Below are 24,281 nucleotides of genomic sequence, written 5' to 3'. Positions count from 1 at the left end.
TAGTCTAGATCTTGCTTCCTTTTTCTTCTTTTTATAAATGCAGGAAGAAACCACACATCTGAAAGAGGAAGAAATTGTATAACCCAAAAAATGAAAGCCGAGCTGAAATGAATTAGTGTGACTCATGCAGAATCAGTAGCATCAGGGGACCTGTCACAAATCGCAGAGAGGCATGGGTGTTATCTTTCTGGTGAAAAACGGTCTTTCATGGTCCACAAGTATTATATAAACATTAAACATTTCGTAATTTTATTTGAAACTGTTCTGCTCTCATGAAAACTTAACTTTCTAACATCAAAAGTTCTACTCACACATATTTGAACAGAGGAAGCACGGAAGTGATGGAAGATGGGTAATAACATGCCAACAGTGCAACACATTTGAACATGTTTGTTTGTTTTTTTTACAAATGTTTTGATTTGCGTGTCAGTGAAGACATAAACTGAAGAGCCCCCAGAGTCTTGTCCTGCGCACAGCACCTAATATTCCGAACGGACACCCTGGTTATATTAATTGTTTGCATAATTAGGATTAAACAGACCTTCTGCAGCAGGGCTCCCAGTGTACTGACACAATGCGAGTGGAACAGATTCTCCTGGTTGATAGGGTGCCTCTGCAGAAAATGCTTCAGCACCAACAGGAAGGTGGCCACCAGATTCTTCTCCAAGCGTGCCTCTGTAACAAAAATAAAAATACATTTGTTGCCACATGTACCCTAGTTTCACAGTTATTGAGAGTAGAGAGAAATGAGGAGGGAAAAAACAATATATGTGCTGGAGCAGACCTGAAGCCCTGTTGGATGGGAGAATGACCCAATCTCCATCGGCTGGCGTGGTCACATCAGGAGTGATGAAATCTGACCCAGCTGCCTGATCACTGGCCTGTTGATCAGGAGTAATCAGGGCCAACTGCTCCAGTATAGGGAAGAGCACTGGCAGGCCGCCCACACAGTTGATCATATCCTGCCACAGATACAACAGCAACACATATTCAAATAGAATAGACATCTGTGCAATTCAAGTTGTAATATTCCTCTGAGCAAACAACAAATACATGACAGCATGAGCTGCACGTTCCTCCCACCTTAATATCCCAGTTGACGACTTTATTCCCTGTCAGGCGTCCATGCAGCATGTTTGGGGACAGATCTAGACAGATGGGGTTCCTACACGCCTGTTGATAAAAGGACCATGTTAAGTTAACAGTAAGCAGATTTTCTTCAAATAAATAAAATTACTATTGTAGTAAAAATTTCATTTTATCTTGCTAAAATCATTCTTTAATTCCCACTCATTAATGAAAATGGAAATATGACCCCATTCGAGAACATTCTGCAGAGCAAATATTTCCATATTCCTACAGAAGAAACACCTTGTCTTAAACAAACTGATATGACTGTTCTGTATGTGGCTGATGTTAAAGTTTTAAGATGGGATGACTGAAACCACAGTGGTCCAATTACCTTGGGCGAGTAATGCAGCAGCAATTTGGTTGAAAGGTCGCCAAGTTCTGATTCCTGGGCTTTGAATGGAGAGATGCAGTTTGGACCTGCGTGGAAGACAGATTAAAAAAAAATTTTTAGGTTTACTTTTATCTATGATCTGTACTGTTTCAATATTTTGATGTGAATTTAACTTTTTTATTAATCTTTATTGCTGGTCTCATTTTCATTCATCAACTGTTGCTGCTTCATTGTTCTAACAAACAATATGCCTCCTTTATCCCACAACATATTTTCTTTAATTTCTCTTTCCTCCTCTTCTTCTTCTTCTTCTTCCTCCTCCTTCTCTCACGCCATTTCTCCCTGCTTACCAGCAATGCAGATGGCTTTAATGTGGTTGGGCTGCAGGGGTTCATGGAAGACCATGACGCATCCCAGCTGTCCCTGCAAGGAGGTAGGACTTCCCCACTCGCTGTCCTGGGTCCCTGCAGAGATGAGCTTAGTCACAGACTCAGGCTTTCCCCCCAGCAGTCCCCCCCAGGTCTGCGGCGACAGGATGGCGCCCAGCGAGGAGCGAGTGTTGGGTGTGATCGGGGAGGAGAAGGGAGGGTCTGGGATCTGGGAGGGCGGGGGAGTGGTGGTCCGGTGGCCTGCTGAACCGATGCAACAGGAGATGAATGGCTGTGGGTGGAGGACAACAGAATGAGATAGGGGAGTGAACAAACAAAAACATGCATGATGTGCATGTACGACACATTTTTCTCTCCTTACAAATACATTAGAAACAGCAAACTGCGGGGTACTTGTAACCTCTTACAGCATTTCTGTCTGTAACATTTACACACAATCTGGTTGGTTGACCAAGTTGCCGAGAAGTTGGTGAATTTCCATTATTAACCATGTGAGTGCAGGTCTCACCTCTGTCATGGTGGGATACTTGAGGGGGGCGGACAGTTTCTGCTGTCCATCCACATAAATGTACACGAGACTCTGTCCAAAAGGCCTCTTTCCTGGTACGTGCACTACACCGATGCTATGCTGTAAACAGAAAATCCAATATAATTTATTCTCTTTAATCCTTAGTGTTGCTCTCTTTAAATCAGTCTACCAATGTGTGATCTTCTAAATATAGGGAGGCAACTGTGTTGCCAGACTTTAGGATATTTAGAATGTTTAGCCTAAATGTCCCTTGGGAAGTTGAGGGCAGTTCAAAAATATTGCATCTTCTGCAATACTGATTGCAAATGTTAGTACTGTGTTAAAAGGGGTCGGATCTTTAATTCTGTCTACATTGCCATATTTCAGTGGCACTACCCCTTCAGTAAATTTATGTCAACAACTTATGTCATGTTGTCTAAAATGGGCTTAACCCAGGACAATGTGAAAATGTAAGAAAGAGGTGGGCACTTTTCTCCATGCCTTATGGGATTGTCCCACGGTAAGGCTCTTATGGAAGGCAGTGTTAAAAAAAAGTTTGAATGGTGGCTCAGACAATCCCTGCCAGAATCCCACAATTATGCCTGTTAAGGGATAGGTGCCTCATGCCCCCAGGCCTTGCTAAATCAGAAGCTGGACTGATGTTAACAGGTTTTATTGTAGCTGCCAGACTAATTTTGCGTAACTGGAAGAGTCCAAATAGACCAGACATTACGGACTGGCTTAAACTTATGACAGAGATAGCGGCCTTTGAACTTCTGATCGAAAGGGTGCAGAATATTCCAAGCAAAAACAGACAAGCATGGATGTCTTTTGAATATAGTATTACTACTGACGTTTAGAGGGGAGGTGGGGCATTGGTGGATAGAGGATAATTACGGATGTGCAGGCACACATATGTGATTTTATATTTGTGGGTAACAGTGTGTATGTAATGGTTATGAGGATGCTGCGTGGGTTCCTTTTTTGGCTGCCTTTTATTTGTTTTATTTCATTATTATTTTATTTTCTATTGTTTGTATTTTCAAATGTGAGATCTATGTATTACATGTATACCATGTATATATGTGTGTGGAGTTGCATTACCAAGATAAATAAAAATGTTAATGACAAAAAAACAACAACAACTGATGTCATGAAACCTGACTCACCCAGAGAGAGTCACAGAAGCAGTAGTCGGGCAGCATGACTGTGACGTACTCCTTCTTCGTGCATACAGCCACAACTAGCACACCCGCTGAGCTGATGAAGGCCTCAAACCCCGTCCCTCCTGGGGTAAAAAAGCTGTATGGGATAAAGTACAGGAAAACAGCTTGAGCAAGCATGGACATACAGAACTTTCTGATGCGATAATCTCGGTTTGGGAATTTCAGAAGAATAGTTAGTCTGCCATCTCCTCCTAATGATACTATACTTGTTAAGACCAGACATTAGATGAAAATGTTCTTATATACACACTCTTGTCCTCAGGTCTCTTTCACCAATACTTTCTCTGTCTTCTTCTCTTTTCCTCTCACCTGTAGAGCTGCTTCCTCTTGTCCTTGCTGAGTGGGCCCAGCTGGTCCTGATCTAGTGACAACCAGGCGAGAAAGCTGAAGGCCGAGCCTGGCCAGCGCTGCACTGTTGGAACTACAATGCCGGCCATGCTGGGTGAGAGGTCAAAGTACTGCATGGCACTTTCCAGGCCCTGCTTCCGTACCATGGCCAGGAGGGCTCTCAGGGCAGGACCTACATAGGGGTGAGCTTGTGTGGACTCTAGAGGTCTAAGGAGGAGCAGGAGACCCAGAAGTTCCCTGGCGCTCAGGGACTGGGAGCCAAGTGAGCCCACCAGCCCCAGTAGGCTCTCAGCGCAAGCTCGGTGTAGCCGTTGGTGACGCTCCAGGCCTACCAGCGCTTGCATGACCATGGCGGCATTGACGCAGGTGGCGCGGGTCTGGCGGTTGAGGCAGCTGAGGCGGCGGAGCCAGTCGGCCGTAAAAAGCTGCTGCTCCGAAGAGTCCAGCTCTGGGAGCCACTGGACCAGCAGCAGCAAGGGCTCCACGTTACTGATGCCCAGGAGCCCCACTGAGGTGTGCTCACCCTCCACCGCCTACACACATATACAGGGAAATACACATGAACACAAAGATAGAGACACAGAATACACACAGATACAGGTGCAGTGGATTAGAGAGCGCCATTCAGTCAATCAGGCAACTAAGAAAGTTAGCAGGACATCATTCAACCACACCAACAAATATAAAAAGAAAGGACGAAACACCAAAAGACAATCCATCTCTCACCATGTTCATCAACTCTTTGAGAAGGTGCCGTGATGGCTGGCCGAGTGAGGTGAGCACTTCATACAGGTGATTGTAACCAATCCTCTCCTTGAACACCTCCTGGAGAGGTGGCAGGAACAATATGTTAAAATACAAGGGCGTAGCCAATAACCCGACTTCAGCTCTGCATAAATAGTGGATAAAGCACACAACTCAGGGGAACATAAATGAAAACAGTGTCAGGAGGGGATGATCAACTTCCTTTCCAGAGTCTCTCACCCGATTGTGGGTTTAAAGCTACTTTTGTAAACTTCTCTTCTCTAACTCAATAACTCAATAATCACTTTGGAATGAGCAGCTGGGTTCTTCAGTGGCTCCAGTCCCAAAATAGACTATAGGGACAGCATGTAATTACATGCAATTGTGTTCCTATTACCTTTGCAGCTGGTGATTTGTGCATCACTGTTGTCAGGGCTTTGATGGTTGCTACAGCGAGAAGGTCTAGTCGCCCTTGAAACACCTGAAGAAAAATCAGACTCGTCAGTCCCTTACTTCAGCCAATCACTTGTGCTTTTAGCGGGCACAGTATGTAGCCAAATGATTGGGCACATGTCAAATCTCTTTCCAGATGAAGGTTATAGCACTTTCATGAGGTGATAAGCATGCATACAATTTAAAAGCCACAATCATATATACGGTTTGAAATGCTAAAATAATAATGATCAACTTATTTAAGGCACTTAATACAACATGCATCACACTTGGAGGAATAAAAGGGAGACTTTAGTAGATGCCTTGAAGTTTGATTCAATTAGTGTGTGTGAAAAGGTGATTAAAATCATTGATGATGGTTAGATCCCTGTTTGTCTCTGCAGTACGGGCTGGCATCAAAGCTTGTACTGCAGATGTTATAGTGCAGATAAAGGAGTGTTGTCTTTCTGCTCCAGGTAAAAAAAACAATCCTTTTAATAGCATAATGATCTGACTGGAGCAGGAAGCTTAGTCAAAATAAAAATACCCACCTCCACACACAGACAGTCACAAAGGAGTACCTCACTCTTTTTCCTCACACAAACAGTCACAAAAAAGCATGCAACCCATAAAACACAAGCACAACCATTCAAAATGAACACATCTCCATCCAGCTCTGTCCTGCTCATGTCCAACATGTTCCGGGTCACTGAACCCGTAATTCCATTGGAATAAACATGCAGCTGTAGACTGGTTGATCCTACAGAGGGTCTTGGACCAGCTGGAGAGGGACTGTGGCAAAAATCAAACACTTAGGTCATCATCACCGAGTCCAGATCACCTCAAACCACTGAACTCTGTGACAACACACACCAGGCCACCGTGATAGCATTCCAGCAAAAACCCATAGTATACAGCAGAAAACCCAGGACAATGGGGAAGGGGAGGGCTGGGGAAACCAAAAATGACATGAAATAAATGAAATGACACAGCTGTGAAAGAGGCAAAGTGGTCACTCTACAGCAAGACGAAAACGTTTTATTATTATTATTTAGCACCTTAGGTCAATTCTGGTTTTGGAATTTCATTTGATTTTTGTTTTCTCCATTACATCGATTACTTTTAAATCGTTATGCTTTATATTAACTGAAGAGCTGCTCTGATGCTGCTTGATCTCTAAAAACCCGCCAAACAGACTGAAGCCTCGGCCACTGCATCAGGTTACAGCTGCACAGCAACAAAGGCACATTCATTCGTGTTTGTGTTTTACATGCTGGTTTGTCCACCTGTATTTACATTATCCAGGTCAATGGACTGATTATACCTTTTAAAAAGGTGGCTCTGTGAGTAGAAAAAGTACAAAGAGTAGAATAAGAAGCTATTATACTCTGTACAGGTGACTTTTCTGTGCACATGAGATGATTCAGTGAGAGAGCTCTGACTGATAGTTGATGCTAAACCGTTCAAAAGACGAGCCTCAGACAGGTATTGTAAGTGACAGCTCATGTCTTATAGATTTCAGCAAAACAAACGTGCAATAATTAATGTGATCGATATTGTTGAACCGTCCCTTCAAGAAAGAGGTGAATACATTCCAAAATGTACTTGCACTACTCAGGCTGTGTGTGAAACTTACTATAATAGCAAGCTAACAGAGCAATGCCTTGGTTACAAGACCTAAAGTTCAGCGAGTTCAACACAACTTCATTTAAAATGATATTGTGAATCTGATCCCTGGGTCTGCTGTAATCTTTGCTAAGCCACAAATTACACAGGCTGTTACAACTGGTTAAACAGGAAATTCAGTATTAATGAGAAAAATATAAAGACCACAAACATGGTGGTGTAACAGTTAGAATCTGTTGAATAAATGATGCTCACACAACTAGCAGTGTGTTGCCTGCCAGCATCCCGGCCGTTTTATGACTCAGCGAGTTTTCTGTTAAGCCATGATCGAATTACAAATCATTATCTGGGACAAAGCAGTGTATGTGTCTTGCTGTGGAGTGGCCACATGGCTCTAGTGAGGTGAGGGTGGTGTGACTTGGCAGCCGGTGAGGTTAAGGGGCAGGTAGGTGGATGGTGTGGGGCTTTCTCGGCGGTACCTGAGTGTCCCTCTCTCCTGTCAGTAACCTGTTGTTGGTTATATCTTTCTGGTCCTTGTCTGCCGCCGTGCACCTAGCATTAACCAGCTGACACACACAACAGGCAACATGTCAACATAGCATGTGGGGAGGTTGATAGAAAGAGAGAATGGCGACAAGGGAGAGTCAGAGGATGGTTCAGGGGGAGGAAAGATGGTGTAAGTGGAGAAGAGGGTGAGAGGTTAAAAGCCATGGCCCTCAGCAGGGGTCACTGTGTGCAGGCGTGTCGGTGATCCAGCCTTGCTTTGGGAGGTAAACATGCAAGGTGGGCAAAATGCTCTTCCTCAAACTAAAACTTTACAAAGTACTAAACACATGACATACAGGCTAGACCAGACCAGGACGATAATGTATCCAAATTATATGTTAAAAAACCTGACAGTATAAATTACATAGATCCATCTATCTTAATTTGTTTGCTGCACTCGTTTGTATTAATAAATATTAACTCCCTGACACAGACCAGTAACCAGTCAACCAGAACAATGTATACATACTGAGTAGAGTAGGTTAACTAAAAAATAACATAATGACATGCATGGCAAAAGGATAAACCCTGCTGCTTCTCTTTGTTCCTTACTAAAAGTTTTTATCAGCAGCTTTGTGAATAGCTTTTAAGGATGACTTTGGGAATACAACCCCAGAACTACTGAAACTGATTCACCAGAGACGTAAATAAACAATAACCAATACAAGACATAACTCTATTCATGTAAAATGATCTTGGAGAGTTTTATCATTAAGTAATTAAGTACTAGCTGACAGGCGCTATTCTGCAAGTACATTTTGCTGAAACTACTTCTTTACTTTCACATATGAGAGTTTTTGTGCATTGTGGTATTGCTACCGCAAAGGATCTGAGTACTTTTTCCACCACAGGATATTTATCTTCGATAAGTGTGTTAAGAAAGATAGACGTCTTTCATCACAAACATTGCAAACAAGCAGCAAGCTGTAATGTAATGCACTACTACACTGTGAGTCCTCAAGTATAAAATCAGCATATTTTAAAATTGATAATGTCGTAAAGAATGCAGCGGGGCAAACATGTCACAGATGCGAGATTACAATTTCAAACAGCCTTAGGGTCTTGTAGTGTCTACAACTAATACCTTAGAAATAATGTTCAATTTGACCCAGTTCTAATCTAAAAACATTAGCTCAGAATTATCAAACACCACATCCAGCCACTTACACTCATAACTGAGTTGTATCCTCAGGTTATATTTAGACAGAAAGAGCTGTACCATTACCTTGCTGTTCTGCAGCAGTCGTGTCAGATGCTCAAAACAGTTACTATTGAGGAAGATGGCTTGTAGAACTGGCCTGTCTGAACACAGGAACATGTCCCTGATAGTGTCTAAAAGACAGCAGGAGAAATAGAAACAAAAAGAGACAAAGGTGGAGAGACAAAGAGAGTCACAGACAGAAATAAAGAGAGAAAGAAAAGCAAAGACAGAAATAAAACAAGGTGGAATAAGTCACATTAAACTTGACTACCCTGTATGCAAATCATGATTTAACTAAATAGAACAGCTCAAAATATATATCTAATATCACAGGCCTTTCTTGTCAATTAAGACCCTACCTAGCATGTTTACTTGCAGAGCCACAAATCGGCTCTCCCAGTGTCGGCCCAGTGTCGGCACTCTGCCCTTGGCTTGCTGCTGCTGCTGCTGCTGCTGTTGGGAGGCAACGACGGCTGCCGGGTCCGAGTTGAGCAGCTTGAAGTAGTTTTCTAGCACAGAGGCGATTTCAACTTGCCGCTGGTCAGAGCTTGAGGACAGGAGGCGCTGCACCACCTCCCGCAGGCAGCCCAGAGTCAGCAGAGCCTTACGGTCGGGGGCCTCACTGTCCCAGTCCTCGCCCTCATCTGAAGAGCAGCTACCCATGGAGCAGTCAGCCAGCACCCGCATCAACACCTCCATGGTGGCTGGAGAGATGGCAAAGAGAGCGTTTCTCTGCCAGAGAGGGAGGGATGGAGAAAGGAAAACAAAGTAGAGCGAAAGGGACAGGGGTTAGACATGATATGGAGAACAGAAGACCCACCGCCCTGCAACAACTAACAGAAACTGCCAACTATAACACCACAGAATGCAAATGGCATGGGAATGGGATAAACACCAACCAATAGGTTTTCATGCTAAATATTTTACTGCTGTGTCAATTTCATGTGGCAGAAGAAGGTTGAAGGCTTGGTGGACAGTTGTCATTGTAATGAATTCGACCTCATCACAGCACTGGAACTGCTCTCATGAAAGTCCTAAATTACTGTACATTGATTTAAATACAGACAGATGGTAAAGTTTCTTTCTTAGTTCTGCTGGATCTCAGTGCAGCGTTTGATATAGTGGACCATAAGATACTGCTGGACAGACGAAAACTGGGTTGGACTCACTGGCACAGCCCTCAACTGGTTTAAATATATCTGCAGAATAGGATTTTGTGTCAGTTGGTCCTTACAAATCTGAACGAACAGCAATGACATGTGGAGTTCTCCGAGGGTCAACTCAATGTCTCAACAAGACTTGTGTTTAGTAGACTTGATTATTGTTACAGTGTCTGTAAAAAAATCAAAGCCCTTTGAATTGCCTTTGTGTCTGAATTGTGCTAAGTAAATACATTTCCTTGCCATCTCTCTATTCAAAACACATCCACGGCCAGCAAGAGCTGATAAGGACACCTCGGTTACCAAGGGGATCAAGCCTGTAACCTGCTAGTTAAAACGTTCGTCATCCAGACTTACCTGATCACCAGCTACTATGGCTCCAAACAGGTGCAGCAGGCAGCATTTCAGACTCTCCTTCAGGTGCTCACTCTCCTGGAAGCACTCTGGAACGAGCACACAGACACACACAGAGACACACAGAGACACACAGAGACACACAGAGACACACACACACAGAGAGACACGCACGCACACGCACACACTTTAGTTTGATCTGTAGGCGTGATGTCTGGTATGCAAAAGCAACACAACCACAAACAAACTATAGCAGAGAAGTACCAAACAGTTGAAGTTCCTGTTTTTTTTTTTGTCTGTAAACAAAACACTGATGAATGGACACACAGACACACCTTGATCTTTTCTAACTCTTTCGTACACACACACTCACACGCATGAAAGCTAAACTAAATCTGAAAATCAGCGAAGATAGGACCTCAGTTAGCGAACACAGTTCACAAACACACACACACACACACACACACACACACACACACACACACACACACACACAACAACACACAAACAAAAAAAAAAAAAAAACACAACAACACACACACACACACACACACACACACACACGTGGCAGTCCTGCCAGTAACCTCTGGGTCATGGTGGTCCATGGTGGTCCCAGTCATCCATTAACTCATCTGTCAACAAGTCCAAATAGGGGGAAAGAAATTGGACATCTTGGCTCCGAGATGTCTGTTTCCTTTGTCCCAATCACGCTAACACTGAACTATCACTGGATCAATCTAATGGCAGTAATATCCAATTGAGCTTAATAAATGGAAAAAGTATTCCCACAAACTTGTTCTTTGCACATCACAGACACACATACACACACAGTCAGGTTGGGCCTTGGGTGGTATCTTTAGTGCCAAACCACAGCAGCCACACACATGACAGAAAGGAGCATTTGTTCAAAATGTCCGCCAGCCTAGCTGAAGTGGCTTGACATACACCATTCACTATCGGCTCATCTCATCGCCTGGCAAACAGACAACGGACACAAAGAGTGGATTCAACTGGACCCAGAGAGGAAAGAAGAGGGGGCAGTGGGAGAGTGACGGCATAGGATCACTTGGGGAAAAAAATGGGAGAGGGGAGGATAGAAGTGAAGAGAAATAAACAGAAGAGAACTGGCTTTTTTATGATGTTGAGGATTGCTTTCATATCCACACCCAAACAGGCCATTGAAGCGAGAGATGCAAATTATGGACCATACACAGCAAGCACTGTAATATTGCTACAGTGTTTGCTAATATACACATAACTGAAGGGAATATATTTCTTCTTAGGGCAAAAAAGTGTCATGTACAGTTGATGAGTATGCCTTAATTAACTATTTTATTACAATAGTTTAAAATGTTCTCCAGAATGCTACAAATACTGTGTGGCACATGGAAAGAGAGTGAGACTCAGAAATACAATTAAAGATAGGGGACTTACGGTAAAAGAAAGGAACAAACTCAACAGTGAGCGGAGCTGCCTTGTACTTCTGTCTGCTCCTCTCTACTGTACCAAGCTGCTCCCTGGAGGGAAAAACACACAGTTCAGGTAAGACACGAGTATGAAACCAAGTAAAGCATGCTGTACACACAGGATGATGAACACCTCTATTGCTGGTGAATGTAAGCTTTATTGTTGTTATGGTTTTGTAAAGCAGTGGTGCAAGATGTTGTTACCCGCAGGTTCGATGCCTCCAGTTGCGGTATGGGTCATAGAGGCTCTCGCAGAAAGCCAGCGCATGACGGACAAACTCCTCCGCCTGGCTCTGGTCTGCCATCTCCTTCTCTTTGGTCTTGCTCTTCAGCTGCAAACCCACACACAGACCCTCTTCACGTCTGCTATTATGGGTCTCATTCAGACTACTTCTACATAATCCATCCAACATATGATTCAAGTGAATCATATTTTAACTTCAAACATGTGTCTCCATAGGTTTATTTTTCTGTTGCCAAATAGAAGAATAAATGTCACTTTTTAATTTATGTTTCTCCAAAATGAGTAAACTATTCAACTACTATTCAATAAATGAATTGGAAATGTTGTGCCTTTTTGTTCACCCTGTTTATTGGGCACGATGTTTTACAGAGCAGAGAGAAACAGAACCATCAGAGCAAAGACAAAGGAAGGAGTCAGACCTGCTGAATATAGACGGTTGTCATAGTGATGATGTGATTGATATACGAGCAAGTGCCAATCTCCTCCACGTTGGACAGGTTCCTATCAGAAACAACCAATCATGTACACACACACACACACACACACACACACACACACACACAGGACAAGTTATCTTACAAGTTAGCTTATCAGTTGCTTGCTTGGGAGTATTAGCTATTACATGTAGGTAACAAATTGAAGCACAAAAGTAGTATACTACAATAAAGCACAACACAATCCATCCATAAAAAACACATCATTCAGAGGTAAAGTAACTATACTGTGTGTGTGTGTATGTTTACTGTCCAGACCTGCAGATGATGATAAGGAACTTGAGCAGCAGCAGAGCCAGATTTTGCTGCTCAGGCTCCAGGCCGTCAGAGGCTTTCTGGACGCACTGCAGCAGCTGGTGGCGCAAAACCTGCAGAATGTTGTCTGGGAGGAGCGTCAACACCGGGGGAACCTCCTCTGGCCTGGACACACAGAAGCATCACAACCAGAATTAATAGGAATCTCCATTAGATAGGAGGATGAAATGCTTTTAGGTTAGGTTAATAATAAAACTGGTACACTGTAAAGTGCAGATGTCACTTTCTAATCATTGGGGGTTTATCACAGAGGTGTCGCGCAGCATACACGAAAGCAACTTGACGGAGCAGAGGTGCTACACATGCCTGCTGCATTCAGGCATTCATTCCTAGAGAAACAGCATGTGTGCTGCACTGCTCATAAGACGGATAGAGAGAAAGAGAGCGCAGCGAAACCCATGCAATGAGTGTTGGTGGGAAAGCAGGACAGATGTGGCAGCTGAAAAAGGGAATGAGAGGGAGGGAGGAGGGGAGGGAAGAAAATGATGATTAGACGGAGGAAAAAAAGGCAAAGAGACAGATCAGGGAGGAAGATGAAAGAAGGAGTCAGAGAAAAAGCAGAACAGGAAGGGAGAAAATGAGTCAAGGAGAAATGGGAAATGAGAGAGAGAGAGAGAGAGAGAGAGAGAGAGAGAGAGAGAGATATGCAGAGACATAAAGCTCAACAAAAGATTTAGGAGGAGGAAAGGATTTAACCACCCATGTTCCTCCACCCCACTCCACCCTTTTGCATGGCCCTCCCTCCATGATAAAATGTGACTGACTAGGTATCAACAAACTAAAATACTGGACACAGGCTTTCAGATGTGTTCAAGCACTGAGCGGCTCTCACATTAACCTGCATCATATGTTCACATGTCGACACCAGTCAGAGGGTCACCTGCAACAAAATGTGACCACTTTGCACAAAAAGCATCTGGTGTGGCCGTGCTATTTTGGATTGTACTGTGGAAGGCTGCACAGTATGCGGTCATTTTGTGGATGAGGCATACAAGATGAGAGAGTTCTGAACCCACTCGCCAGGACCTAATGCAGAAAACTGCGTGGGTGTATTGTTAAATGTAATAGGGAGGTCCATATTATTAGAGTATGTGACATACTTTAGACAGATGAAGACTGACAGGTGACAGTGCGGACTGAGTTGTTGTAGAGCAGTGATTCCCAGGTACTACACTTCTGTAGTTGCCAGGGAGTACGTGAAAAGCTAAATTAATTAACTCAACTGAAAAATAGAAATTGTGATATGTGGATTCCAAGTCAAATCAACCTGAGTCGGTTGTAACACAAATTTTGTAATAAGAGTGTGTGAAAACTAGTTAGCAAGCAGATACATTTAAATAATTAGCTAAAAGTAATGGATACATAGTTGAAACCAAGTGTAAGAAAAAAAGTACTGCAACAATATCCATTTTTATATAATCAATAGTCTTAACATCCAGTTTATTTGGTACATGACGGGTGGTGCTGATGAAGTCTAATTTCACCCATGAAGAATTGTCATATGTGGGTTTTCCTTAGGATGAATTCTCTTGCACAGTACACACACAAAGTGACACATTTTATATTTCCAGTTAGTTTGGGATAAACAGAAGAAGAAGGGTATCTATTTTGACCAGTTGGAACTTTTATTACTACTGTAACTATTAAAAAGGTAGATATATGTTTGCATCATAAAAATGAACTTCAAGTGAGTAAGTATGATACCAACGTTACCTTGAAGGTGGCTTTTCAAAGTCCACATCCAGACATTGCTCATAGGAGCTGATGAAAATCTCCAGCCATAACTTCAAGTAGTCTGGATCCCTCTGAGAAATGAAACAGCCAAAAGAAAGAAAGAAGGGGAGTGAAGAGCATAAAGGATGGAAGAGGGGGAACCAGAGAGACGAGAGAGAGAGAGAGCAGGGTAAAGAAAGAAAACAATATAGTTAGTGGCCTTTGCTGACAAAAGCTGTCATTGTTAAAATACATAAATGGCTGGCAGCTGACAGGCCTTGTCTGCAATTTGATGTGTGTGTGTGTGTGTGTGTGTGAGAGAGAGACTAGACAACAATAAAAAAATGAAATAAAAATAACAATAGAAGCCAAAAACTTTTTGTCTCTGCAAATCTCAATCAGACATTTTCACTTACACTGGCAGTAACCAATAAAATCAAGTTTAAAACAAAGGATACAAATGTCTGATTATGTGGAGCAACAGTAAAAGAACAAAGTGAGAGAAGTTGTATTGTATACTGAACACCATGTTAAAAAAAAGGGGATATAGTGGTTTATGAAGCTGCTACCAAAGCATGACAAACACGTGATAGCAGGAATGTCTCAGGTGTGTGAGTATCTTATCTTTTTAGAGTGGCAAAGCCAAAACATGCACCTGTTGGAGTGGAAAACAGGCTTGGCTGCATTCTGAGGGGGAGTTTCTAGCAGCCGGCTGATCGACATTTCCTAAATTCCTGGAACAATGCCCAGAGAAGGATGGAATGGCAACATGGGCCACAGAGGAAGGCTGGCCTGGCTTGGCTTCTCCTAGGTCATAGTACAGTTCCTGGTGTAAAATACCCTCAACCCACAGGAACAAACACAAAACTGCTTAAACAGCAGGGACCATAAAGACATGTGCGCGCTCCTTACCAATTACCTAGTTCTACTGGGAGCATCAGCTCTTATATATCTCAATAAAGAATACAAGAGAATGCCAGTAAGTACACATTTAGTAAGGTGAAGTCTTGATATGTATTGTTCTGAAGGAAGCTTGAATTTCTACTAAACAAATTGACTAAGTATTTTCATTCATTAAATTAAGTTAAACATTTTCTATTTATCTCTGTAGACGTACTTACATTACAATTTTTTACACTAACTTCATTTGGGCTATGGTTATCATTAAATCTTCATCTATTTAGTCAAACCATCAATGGATCTGACCAGGGGACACTGAGAACTAATGGCTGAAAGCAACACATACTGTAATGTTATTATGTAATCTCTAACACAGAACATAATTAATGGGTGTGTGCTATAAAAAATACATTTCAAGCAGAGGGGAAACTGTTGTAGCATACACCACAGTAGGACTGGAACTAGTCAGGTTTACCGGATGTACAGTGTTGGGATCAAGCCTGACATCCAGTGACAGCACTTCCCGTCCCGCTATCTCTCCTCTTTCTTTTTTGCAAGGGCACCGTCGCTGCATCAGGGGCTTAGCGCCGCCCAGGATGGTTTTGATTGGTTTAAAGAATTACCAACACACCAGACTGTTTCCCCCCCTCCCATCCCAGAATAGATAAGCGGTGTAGCCAGACCATACTGCAGCACTGACACAGCACTGTGGAGATAGGTCTGGCAATGAGAGACTAGACTGCAACTAACAATAATTATCATTAGAGATAGTACATCTGCCAATAATGGTTTGGTCTATAAAACCAAAAAACTGAATTTAAAACTGAACTGAAAAATGCATATCACAGTTTCCCAGAGCCAAAACTGACATATTCAGATGACTAGCTTTGCTGACCGACATTTAGAATGATATAAAAAACTAATTTGAGAAACTAGAACAAGTAAATATTTGGCATTTTTGCTTGTAAAATGATTATTCTTTTTTTTTTTTTTTGTCGATCAACTGAATGATCAACAACTACATGTTTCAGCTTTACACCACAGACACGCAGGTTGCACGACAGTTGGATGGCTCCATGCAGCTTGGATAGAGTCATTAATTCATCATGCAGGAGTAATCACTTGCTGACAACCCCCCCACCATATCCTGTCATAAAGACCTTGAGCCATCTGGAGGGTGCGAGGGAGCAATCTAGGTCAAGGAGGGCTGAAGAGGTGATGGGGGCAGATTACCATAACACCAGTCAGTATATTGTTAATTTGGTATAGTTTGACTAACCACAGGTTTGGGCGTCATTCATTTAGATAATAATTTAGAGGTATTCTGTCATGAACATTAAGTGTTGGACAGTTGTAAACTTTGACCTGTTGATGGAGCGAGAGGAATAGTCAGGGGTTTGTTAAAACCATTAGGATTTACTCTGTGGGGAACATGAACATCTAAAGTAAATTTCCTAGCATTCCATCCAATATGGCGGACCAAAGTGTGAGACCAACAGATCAACTGACATTGCAATCCTTTGAAACACCGCTAGCCTGGCTAAAAGAAAACACTATTTTAAACAGTCAAGCCATTAGGGATTAGGCCTACATGGATTTTGAGGTGCCATCATGTGTCTCTCCTCCCTCTCCCTATATTCTGTCACAGTTGTTGAGGTCTGTGGCCTACATTTGACACTCTTAAGGAGAAGTGTACTTCAAATGTATCCTGGGGAAAAGATAACCACCATATCTATACATTAAACTACCCCGGGAGAGAAAGATACTGATGGAGAATGAAAACACAATGCATTGCTCTAATGTTCACCATGTTATTGGATGGGTCTCTGAACTTTAACGTGAGTTTTTCTCACCACTTTTTTTTTTTTTTTTTTTTCTTTCTTTCCTGCACTGAAGCTATCCCCACCTGGATACTGCAAACGGTACACACCTGAAAACATCACATTATGCCACTTTCAGACAAAATAAATATAGGTCCACAGACAATTCGCAAACCAATTTATACCTTTTCCTATGAAGAATTGTATGATAGAGCTTTAAAGTGAAGAAAAAACACAAATGGAAAAGCAGGGTTTCTTAGGATAGCAGTGCCATCTGGCTAAGGAGTTGGAGAGGGGCTGAAAGGCTGACTGCTTCTGTCCACGTGTCAGAGTGGGAAATCAGTCAGAACGAAGCAGGAAGCAAGCTCTCTGCAATTCCTATGAAGTCATCAGAACAATCCTGTGTGTGTGTGTGTGTGTGTGTGTGTGTGTGTGTGTGTGTGTGTGTGTGTGTGTGTGTGTGTGTGTGTGTGTGTGTGTGTGTGTGTGTGAGACATGTGAATGGAGTCAGCAACAGCCACGTGTGAATAATATGAGAACATGGCATGTCGCCTGTGTGCTTTCTTCTGCTACTGCATGAATTACTGCCCCATATTATTTCTGCCTACTGCTAAAGCTGTCCTTTAACTTGAGCAATAAATACAGCATTGTCTTTATGTCCATGCTACTGCCAGAAGATTAGATGATGATTTATGCCAGCAGCTTTACTCTCAAGTGACTAAGCTTTCTAGTAGCAGTGACTGAATGACTGTGTGTGTGTGTGTGTGTGTGTGTGTGTGTGTGTGTGTGTGTGTGTGTGTGTGTGTGTGTGTGTGTGTGTGTGTGTGTGTGTGTGTGTGTGTGTGTGTGTGTGTGTGTGTGTGAAATAATGTCCTCTTTTAGGCAGCAGCTTGGGAGCACAGATACCCATTGAGGGTTTGGACTGTGGCAGGCGGGGACACACCCTGCTCTACATGGCTCTGTTTATCCACGGCCTTCATCACTGGCCTGACACACACACAGACATACACGCACACACTGATCTAGACGTACGTAAGTAGGAATCCTAACTCACCAACAGTCACCTTGTCCCAACTCTAACAACCATTTTGCATCCCAATGTATACGAAAACAAATCCCATGAGAAGATCACATGCCTCTCCTATGTACATCCATTATCATATTAGTCTAGGCCCTTTGCCAAGCTACTACATCACATTCCTCTGTAAAGCTAACAAGGTCACCAGCAACACAGATCAATGCATTTCATTCAGTTCCCCATTGACATGGGAATCAAACAGGATATGTGTTGACTTGCAATAGCAGATCGGGCTCTGCAATGTGAGATCATATCCTTCCAACTAATAACATCTTCCCCAGCATTGGGTACATCATACCATCTGCTAATAGCAGATAATAATGGTGTCAAACTTTAAGACAATGTCCCTCTAAATAGGCAAAATAAAGTGATACGACTATTTAACACATTAAATCGCTTTATTTTAACAATTTGACCAGATATGTATTCCAGTAAGTCTGTCAAAAGAGATAATAGTAATCCACAACATTAGTCATGTACTGGATGTAAACAATGCAGAATTTAGCATATCTTATAAAAATCGGTCTTGCAAATAAGTAATTAGATTACTTGATTGATTGATCTATTATCAGTATGCCCTTATGCAGTGCAGCAACACAATCTCAGCAAGTGATCCGCCCCTCCAGACAGGCGCGGTCAGCCAGCTAGACGGGTGGCTGTTTGCCTAGTTTGTGGAGGCTGTGAGTGACCTGGTTGGGTGGAAGTGGCATGGAGTCACTGAAACCACAATGTTTAAAAAGGTTCCCCTCCCCGCAGGTTTTAAAGACGGCTGCGGTCATTCTGTTCTGCACCCCTACATCACTGCCTCAGTCAGGGACAACTCCTCAGGCCATGACGTCACTACCAAGGGAGGATTTCAAGGAGCTGGTGGGAGGGGTTAAAACCACATGAAGCATGTCTGATACGCTACAGTATGTCAGTGACATCAGTGTTATTCCAGAGATATTCATAGCACAGAGGAAAATGCAAGAGGGTAACACAGAATGAAATAAGCGGCAGTGAAAAAGAAAGCTAGCCTGAGGGAACATACTTTGCATATCAGCACATTAACCAAAGCCTGAGCGTGTGCGGGTCTGTGTGACATTGTGTGCATGTGTGTGTGTGTGTGTGTGTGTGTGTGTGTGTGTGTGTGTGTGTGTGTGTGTGTGTGCGTGTGCCAACAGAGATTAGACCGTAATAAGCAAACAAGCAGGAAAGCCAGAAAAAAAAGACCCAAGTAAACTACTGTGAAACTGCGGCACTTTCTCCTCCTCCATGGTCCCCAGCTCAACTGTTCATTTCCCTCCTCATTTCTCTCTTCCCTCTATCTCTCCCTAATCTTATCACTATTATGACTCCCATAAGTGCAGGGGCTTATGCAAATCATTTTCGCTTCTCCAATTCCAGTCAAAAAGCGACTAACAAGGCAGGGTAGGGTGGGGGGACATAAGACAGGATGACTGTTCTGTAAATGGTAACCAGAAATGGTTTGTGGACACTTAGAAAGGGAGGGAGTATTTCTACTCTAGAATTAAGATACCGGACTCAGTCTTAAAGCCACTGAAGGGTGAAATGATGCCCCTGGTTGTTGAGGCATGTTCCCTGTGGTTGGGAATTAAAAAGGGCTTTTCTGCAGCAGACAAAGGCTTTAAGAGCGTAACTGGCACTATTCAGAAGTCTGCTAAAGCCTCCGCTTTCTCCGACAAGCCCTTCTGGATAATATACTGGTGAAATAGGAGCGCCAGTGCAGCATGGTGCTGTTGCCTCTGTATACCAGCGGCTACCAGCGGTTCCGTGTGCTCGGGGACAACACTCTGGCACAAACCAATGACAGGCAGCTAAGAGGATCGCTGGTTACGTAACGGCCTTCACTGTCTGACCTCTCAGCCCTCTACAACTCTGTGAAGCAAGCTGGAGTCAGTCCTTTTAACTACTGCAGATTTTCATCATAACTGTTCAAATGTAAACCTTCTGAATGCTTCAGAAATCTACTAATACACAGAATCCTCACTGTTTATTACAACCAAATGTGCACAGAAACCTGCAGGGGTTTCCATTGTTTCTAGGTGCTATGGTCAAACCATTTAAAACCAGGGTATATCAACATATTTTGAACAATGTATTTGAAATTTAAATGACAATATGCAGTGGGATGTGTCTATCTTTAAATGCCTACTCAGCACTTCTTTGGCCATATAAAAAAATATATAGACCTATTCTACAATTGTATTAAGTTATTGGTGTAAACAAACCTTTATCAGCCTCAGCAAGCAAATGAATATGGAGCATAAGCATGCATTTGAAAGCTCTAAGAGCTAATAAGTAGACATCCACAGCCAGAAAACAGAAACACCAACTCCTACACACTCCTCAACACTGACACTGGTGCAACAGCTGCTCACCCACAAATTTCTGACCTCATCTTCAATATGTGAACAGCTGCCACTGCTGGCACGAAACATAGTCTGAAATTATAATTACAATGTCGTAAGTCAAAATCAAAGCATGACACATCCGTTTAAAAAAAAAAAAAACTTCCACTTTCAGCACTGGATACTGGGTGACAATCAGGTGAATAAGATTAGATTAGATGATTAGATTCAACTTTATTGTCATTGTGCAGAGTACAAGTACAAAGACAACGAAATGCAGTTTGCGTCCAACCAGAGGGCAAAAAGAGCAGAAAAGTGCAATGCGATATACAAAGTATAACTGGTATAGACAGGTGGTGCATAGACAGGACAAGAAATATAGTGCAGTGTAGACAGTAGTATACAGTTGGTTTACAGTATGTGGTTTAGTAATATAAATTAAATATAAATATGTGCAGTGTATTAGCAGTTACCTTATAGAGCAGAATAAACATGGCTATGTAATATGAACAATGTATGAACAACATGTACAGATATGTGCAATGTAGTATCAGTAACATTATAATAGTAGTAAGAATAATAGATATATGCAGTATATTAACAGAATATATTATAAGAAAAACTGAATAAATATGGATAATCAGTATGAACCAGATAGACAGATATGTACAGTATGTACAGCTATGTGCAGTGTGGTAACAGTACCATTGTAGTGCATTGCCCATAGTGAATAACATACAGAGATAAGAAATGACAGCTGATGTCTATAGTTGACAGAGCAAGATGAGCTGGTTCTCCTAGCGCATACCTTTGGCTGCTTGTGTTGTACTGTCAAACGCTTCTGAACGAAGTGTTAACCGCTGACACTAAAGGCAGTGATGTCGCCACTGTTTTGTCAAACATTCAACAGAGAGATGACATGAGGGACATATGATCAGCTCAAGAAAACAACAAACACCTTTCAAGTCATCTAACTGAATTATGTAATCTAGTTTAACTAGCTACTGCTTGTACTTTTTGACTGTTTGAATGCTTAATTAGCTTTCAAAGTGGCAGCGGCAGTATCTGATAAGTACATCTAACCACTTGAATGCCAACAACATCCAGTGTATACAATTTTATTATTACTAAACACATTAAATGCATATGTGCTGTATGACAACAGAGGTAAGGACTGAGGTTGGTTGTGAAACAATTAACCCTTTAGTTGGGCCACAGGGGGTCATAGGGCCATCACCCCAACATTCCTCAACTGAAATAGGCCACGTGAGTGACTGCATGTTTCTTTTCTTGCAGCTAACATATCCTGGCAACACACACACACACACACACACACAAACACACACACACACACACACACACACACACACACACACACACACACACACACACACACACAAAAAAACTGACATTTCTGCTGCTCGGGGCAAAGAGACAGGCCGCTATACATATATTATTAAGTGCTTCTCTCTCAGCGCCTCTTTTGCCTCCCGCAGAGAGAAATATTGGCCCGGTGGAGCCTTGGCTCAAAGCCGAAATGAAATGAAATGATCCTTCCTCGCAGTGTAATGCTTAGTCAATGCAAATACACACTCCTGCTAGAACAAATGCAATGTGTATGCTTGCAGCAATTGCTGGCATTTTCACAAGTGGCTGTGACAAGTGTGTGCGGGCAGCAGTGTGTCTGAATACTTCGGTTATAAACCCAAAAACACCCACACCACTGGCATTAGATTTTCTATTTGTGTCTGCATTCAAGCTTACATATTTCACTTTACAGGTTGAGGATTATTCAAGGTACTAAAATTGCAGAAAACAGCTTTGCCTGTACCGTGTGTGTTATTGTGAGGGATTACAGTGGACAGTAAGGTGTGTGACTGCACGTGAGGAGCTGCTCAGGCAGGCCGTTGTGATCAGAAGCCAGGACGTTCACATGCTTTATCGCCAAGTGCATCAAATCTAGCCAACAGCTGACTCAAGGGGAGTCATCAATACTACAGGGTCACATATTCATCTCCACCGTAAAACAAAGCAGTATTCTACATGCATGACAACTTCCTGTCGTAAACTGATATTAAAGCCTGACCACATAGCGTCCCTACTAGTGTTGTATACACGTTTAATCTTTATCTGTTGGATATGTTTTTAGAGTTAATGGGAACGGTATTGACTATTATTTATTCATCACCAATATGGTGAGGGTTCGTGCCAAAGTATTTGCAACACTAACCTGCCCTAAAGTTACATTCTCTGTGAAATAATTATTCATTTATAAGCCTAATGTGTCCTCTACCAATAAATCCTTCAGGACGAGCAGGCAATTTAGTATGGGTTTAACTGGAGCGTGTTAAGAGTCCTATAATGTTTTATACGCGGTTTCAAAAGCTTTTGCATCCTGAAAAGCGTAATGCATGGTATAAAAAGATCACCACTAAATAATTGCAATCAGTGACTTTGGTTTAAAAATGTCCGTTTTTTGTTTTGAGTTCCCATACTGATGATTTCCACACTGACGATACTTACTGCTAACCATAGTCTTCCACAGCAGATATGCTCTGTCACAAAAACAGGCAGGAACACTAGACTTTCGAAATATGAATGCCAAGAAAGAATAACCTCTTTGCCAGGGAGGAAATGTCATCACACTGTCAATTACTTCACTTAATGACATTTCACTGGCTGTTTCACAGGAGACAAAACAGCCATAGTGTTAGTTGTGTGCACAGGAATACCCCTTACCTTAGTGCAGTAGAGCATCCAGACCTCGTACAGTCTCTCCTTGGATGCCATGGTGCTGGTGAGTGGCACCCTCAGGCTGTAGTATCACCCGAGGTCACTTCCCTGGCTGCTTCATGGTTTTCACTCATGAGCTAAACCTCTGCTGCTGGCCTTAATGCTCAACATCGTGACTGTCCAACTCTGGCAAGGTGTAACACGCCTCAAAAGATGCAGAAATGGGTGGTAGATGACGTGTTGTGGCAGAAACTTTCCAATAATTACTCCATGGCAGAGGAGAGACGTGCAGTCCCAGAGAGGACTTGGCCCAGGTGGGCCTGTACTTCCATTTGTTCTGCTCTTCTCGGAGAACCAGAGGGTATTCCCAGCAGCGTTGTTCGCTATCAATGATAAAAACACAGACTTATCATGGAGGCGAATGTTTTGTCACGCTCAGACGACGAAAGTATTCACTGCTAGCAGCAACCAAATGCATCCAGTGACGTTACTCCCTGTGCACTTTGAGCTGCCCTGCTGGCTCCAGGCACAGACGGACTGAGGCGATGGTTAAACTACACGGCAAAACACACACCATTAATAATGTCTGCTCTGTTGTGTGCTCTTCAAAGAAGCTACCAGATGACTCGCTCGTCCTGTGACAGCTGTACAACGCCCTCGGTTATCCTCGGCAAACATTACTCAGTCATTAATCAGTCGACCTTACCTGACCAAGTTAGCTAAAAGCTAGCTGTCAAAAAAAGCCTATTTCTTTTCTTTTTTTTTTCAGCCTTCCTTTCTCCTCCTCCTCATGTGACAGAAACGCCTCGTCCTCGCAAGCCTGCCCGGCTACATACGTCTCATTTGAAAGAGAATATGAATACCTGATAAAAATATATTAAAACCGTCGAGAAACTGAAGACCACTCACCTGTGTAACGAAAAGACCACTGACACTAACGCCGTGTCTCCCTAGTTGCTGTAAATGTGTCAAGTTGCCGACAACATCGCGCATACAACCAACAGCACTTCCTGCCGACGTACTTTTCGATTTATTTCAAAACAAGAGAGCTTACCATAAAAGCACATGATTGAAAATAATTGTACAAATAAAGCAATGACAGAAATTTCGTTATTATTAATTTGTTATCTAAAAATTTGCGCCTAACAAAAATATGTTTGATTACAGAGTA

At 42.5% G+C, this 24,281-nt stretch overlaps 1 protein-coding gene across 4 annotated transcripts in view; it reads right to left on the bottom strand.

Moving 5' to 3' along the window:
* Positions 1 to 24,100, bottom strand: part of nbeal1 (neurobeachin-like 1) — a 44,877-nt gene extending 20,777 nt beyond the window's left edge. For 2 of the 4 annotated variants that reach the window (XM_039793461.1, XM_039793462.1), the window contains exons 1-21: positions 24,020 to 24,100; positions 23,117 to 23,493; positions 14,229 to 14,320; positions 12,459 to 12,620; positions 12,126 to 12,207; positions 11,667 to 11,794; positions 11,431 to 11,513; positions 10,000 to 10,085; positions 8,842 to 9,214; positions 8,507 to 8,613; positions 7,215 to 7,301; positions 5,075 to 5,158; positions 4,660 to 4,758; positions 3,895 to 4,466; positions 3,529 to 3,661; positions 2,360 to 2,479; positions 1,813 to 2,122; positions 1,463 to 1,548; positions 1,084 to 1,173; positions 785 to 962; positions 542 to 675 (exon numbers count right to left, since the gene is read on the bottom strand). In XM_039793461.1, the coding sequence (XP_039649395.1) occupies positions 542 to 675; positions 785 to 962; positions 1,084 to 1,173; positions 1,463 to 1,548; positions 1,813 to 2,122; positions 2,360 to 2,479; positions 3,529 to 3,661; positions 3,895 to 4,466; positions 4,660 to 4,758; positions 5,075 to 5,158; positions 7,215 to 7,301; positions 8,507 to 8,613; positions 8,842 to 9,214; positions 10,000 to 10,085; positions 11,431 to 11,513; positions 11,667 to 11,794; positions 12,126 to 12,207; positions 12,459 to 12,620; positions 14,229 to 14,320; positions 23,117 to 23,167 (3,057 nt within the window). In that variant the 5' untranslated portion in view covers positions 23,168 to 23,493; positions 24,020 to 24,100. The remainder of the gene's footprint in view (positions 1 to 541; positions 676 to 784; positions 963 to 1,083; positions 1,174 to 1,462; positions 1,549 to 1,812; positions 2,123 to 2,359; positions 2,480 to 3,528; positions 3,662 to 3,894; positions 4,467 to 4,659; positions 4,759 to 5,074; positions 5,159 to 7,214; positions 7,302 to 8,506; positions 8,614 to 8,841; positions 9,215 to 9,999; positions 10,086 to 11,430; positions 11,514 to 11,666; positions 11,795 to 12,125; positions 12,208 to 12,458; positions 12,621 to 14,228; positions 14,321 to 23,116; positions 23,494 to 24,019) is intronic. The other 2 variants (XM_039793463.1, XM_039793464.1) reach the window with 1 other exon arrangement.
* Between the last annotated feature and the right edge of the window lie 181 nt (positions 24,101 to 24,281).

The sequence above is a fragment of the Perca fluviatilis genome, chromosome 24, assembly GCF_010015445.1.
Source record: "Perca fluviatilis chromosome 24, GENO_Pfluv_1.0, whole genome shotgun sequence".
NCBI classification, from domain to species: Eukaryota; Metazoa; Chordata; class Actinopteri; order Perciformes; family Percidae; genus Perca; species Perca fluviatilis.
The sequence above is the reverse complement of the archived record's forward strand: the minus strand, read 5'-3'. Positions and strand labels throughout refer to the sequence as shown.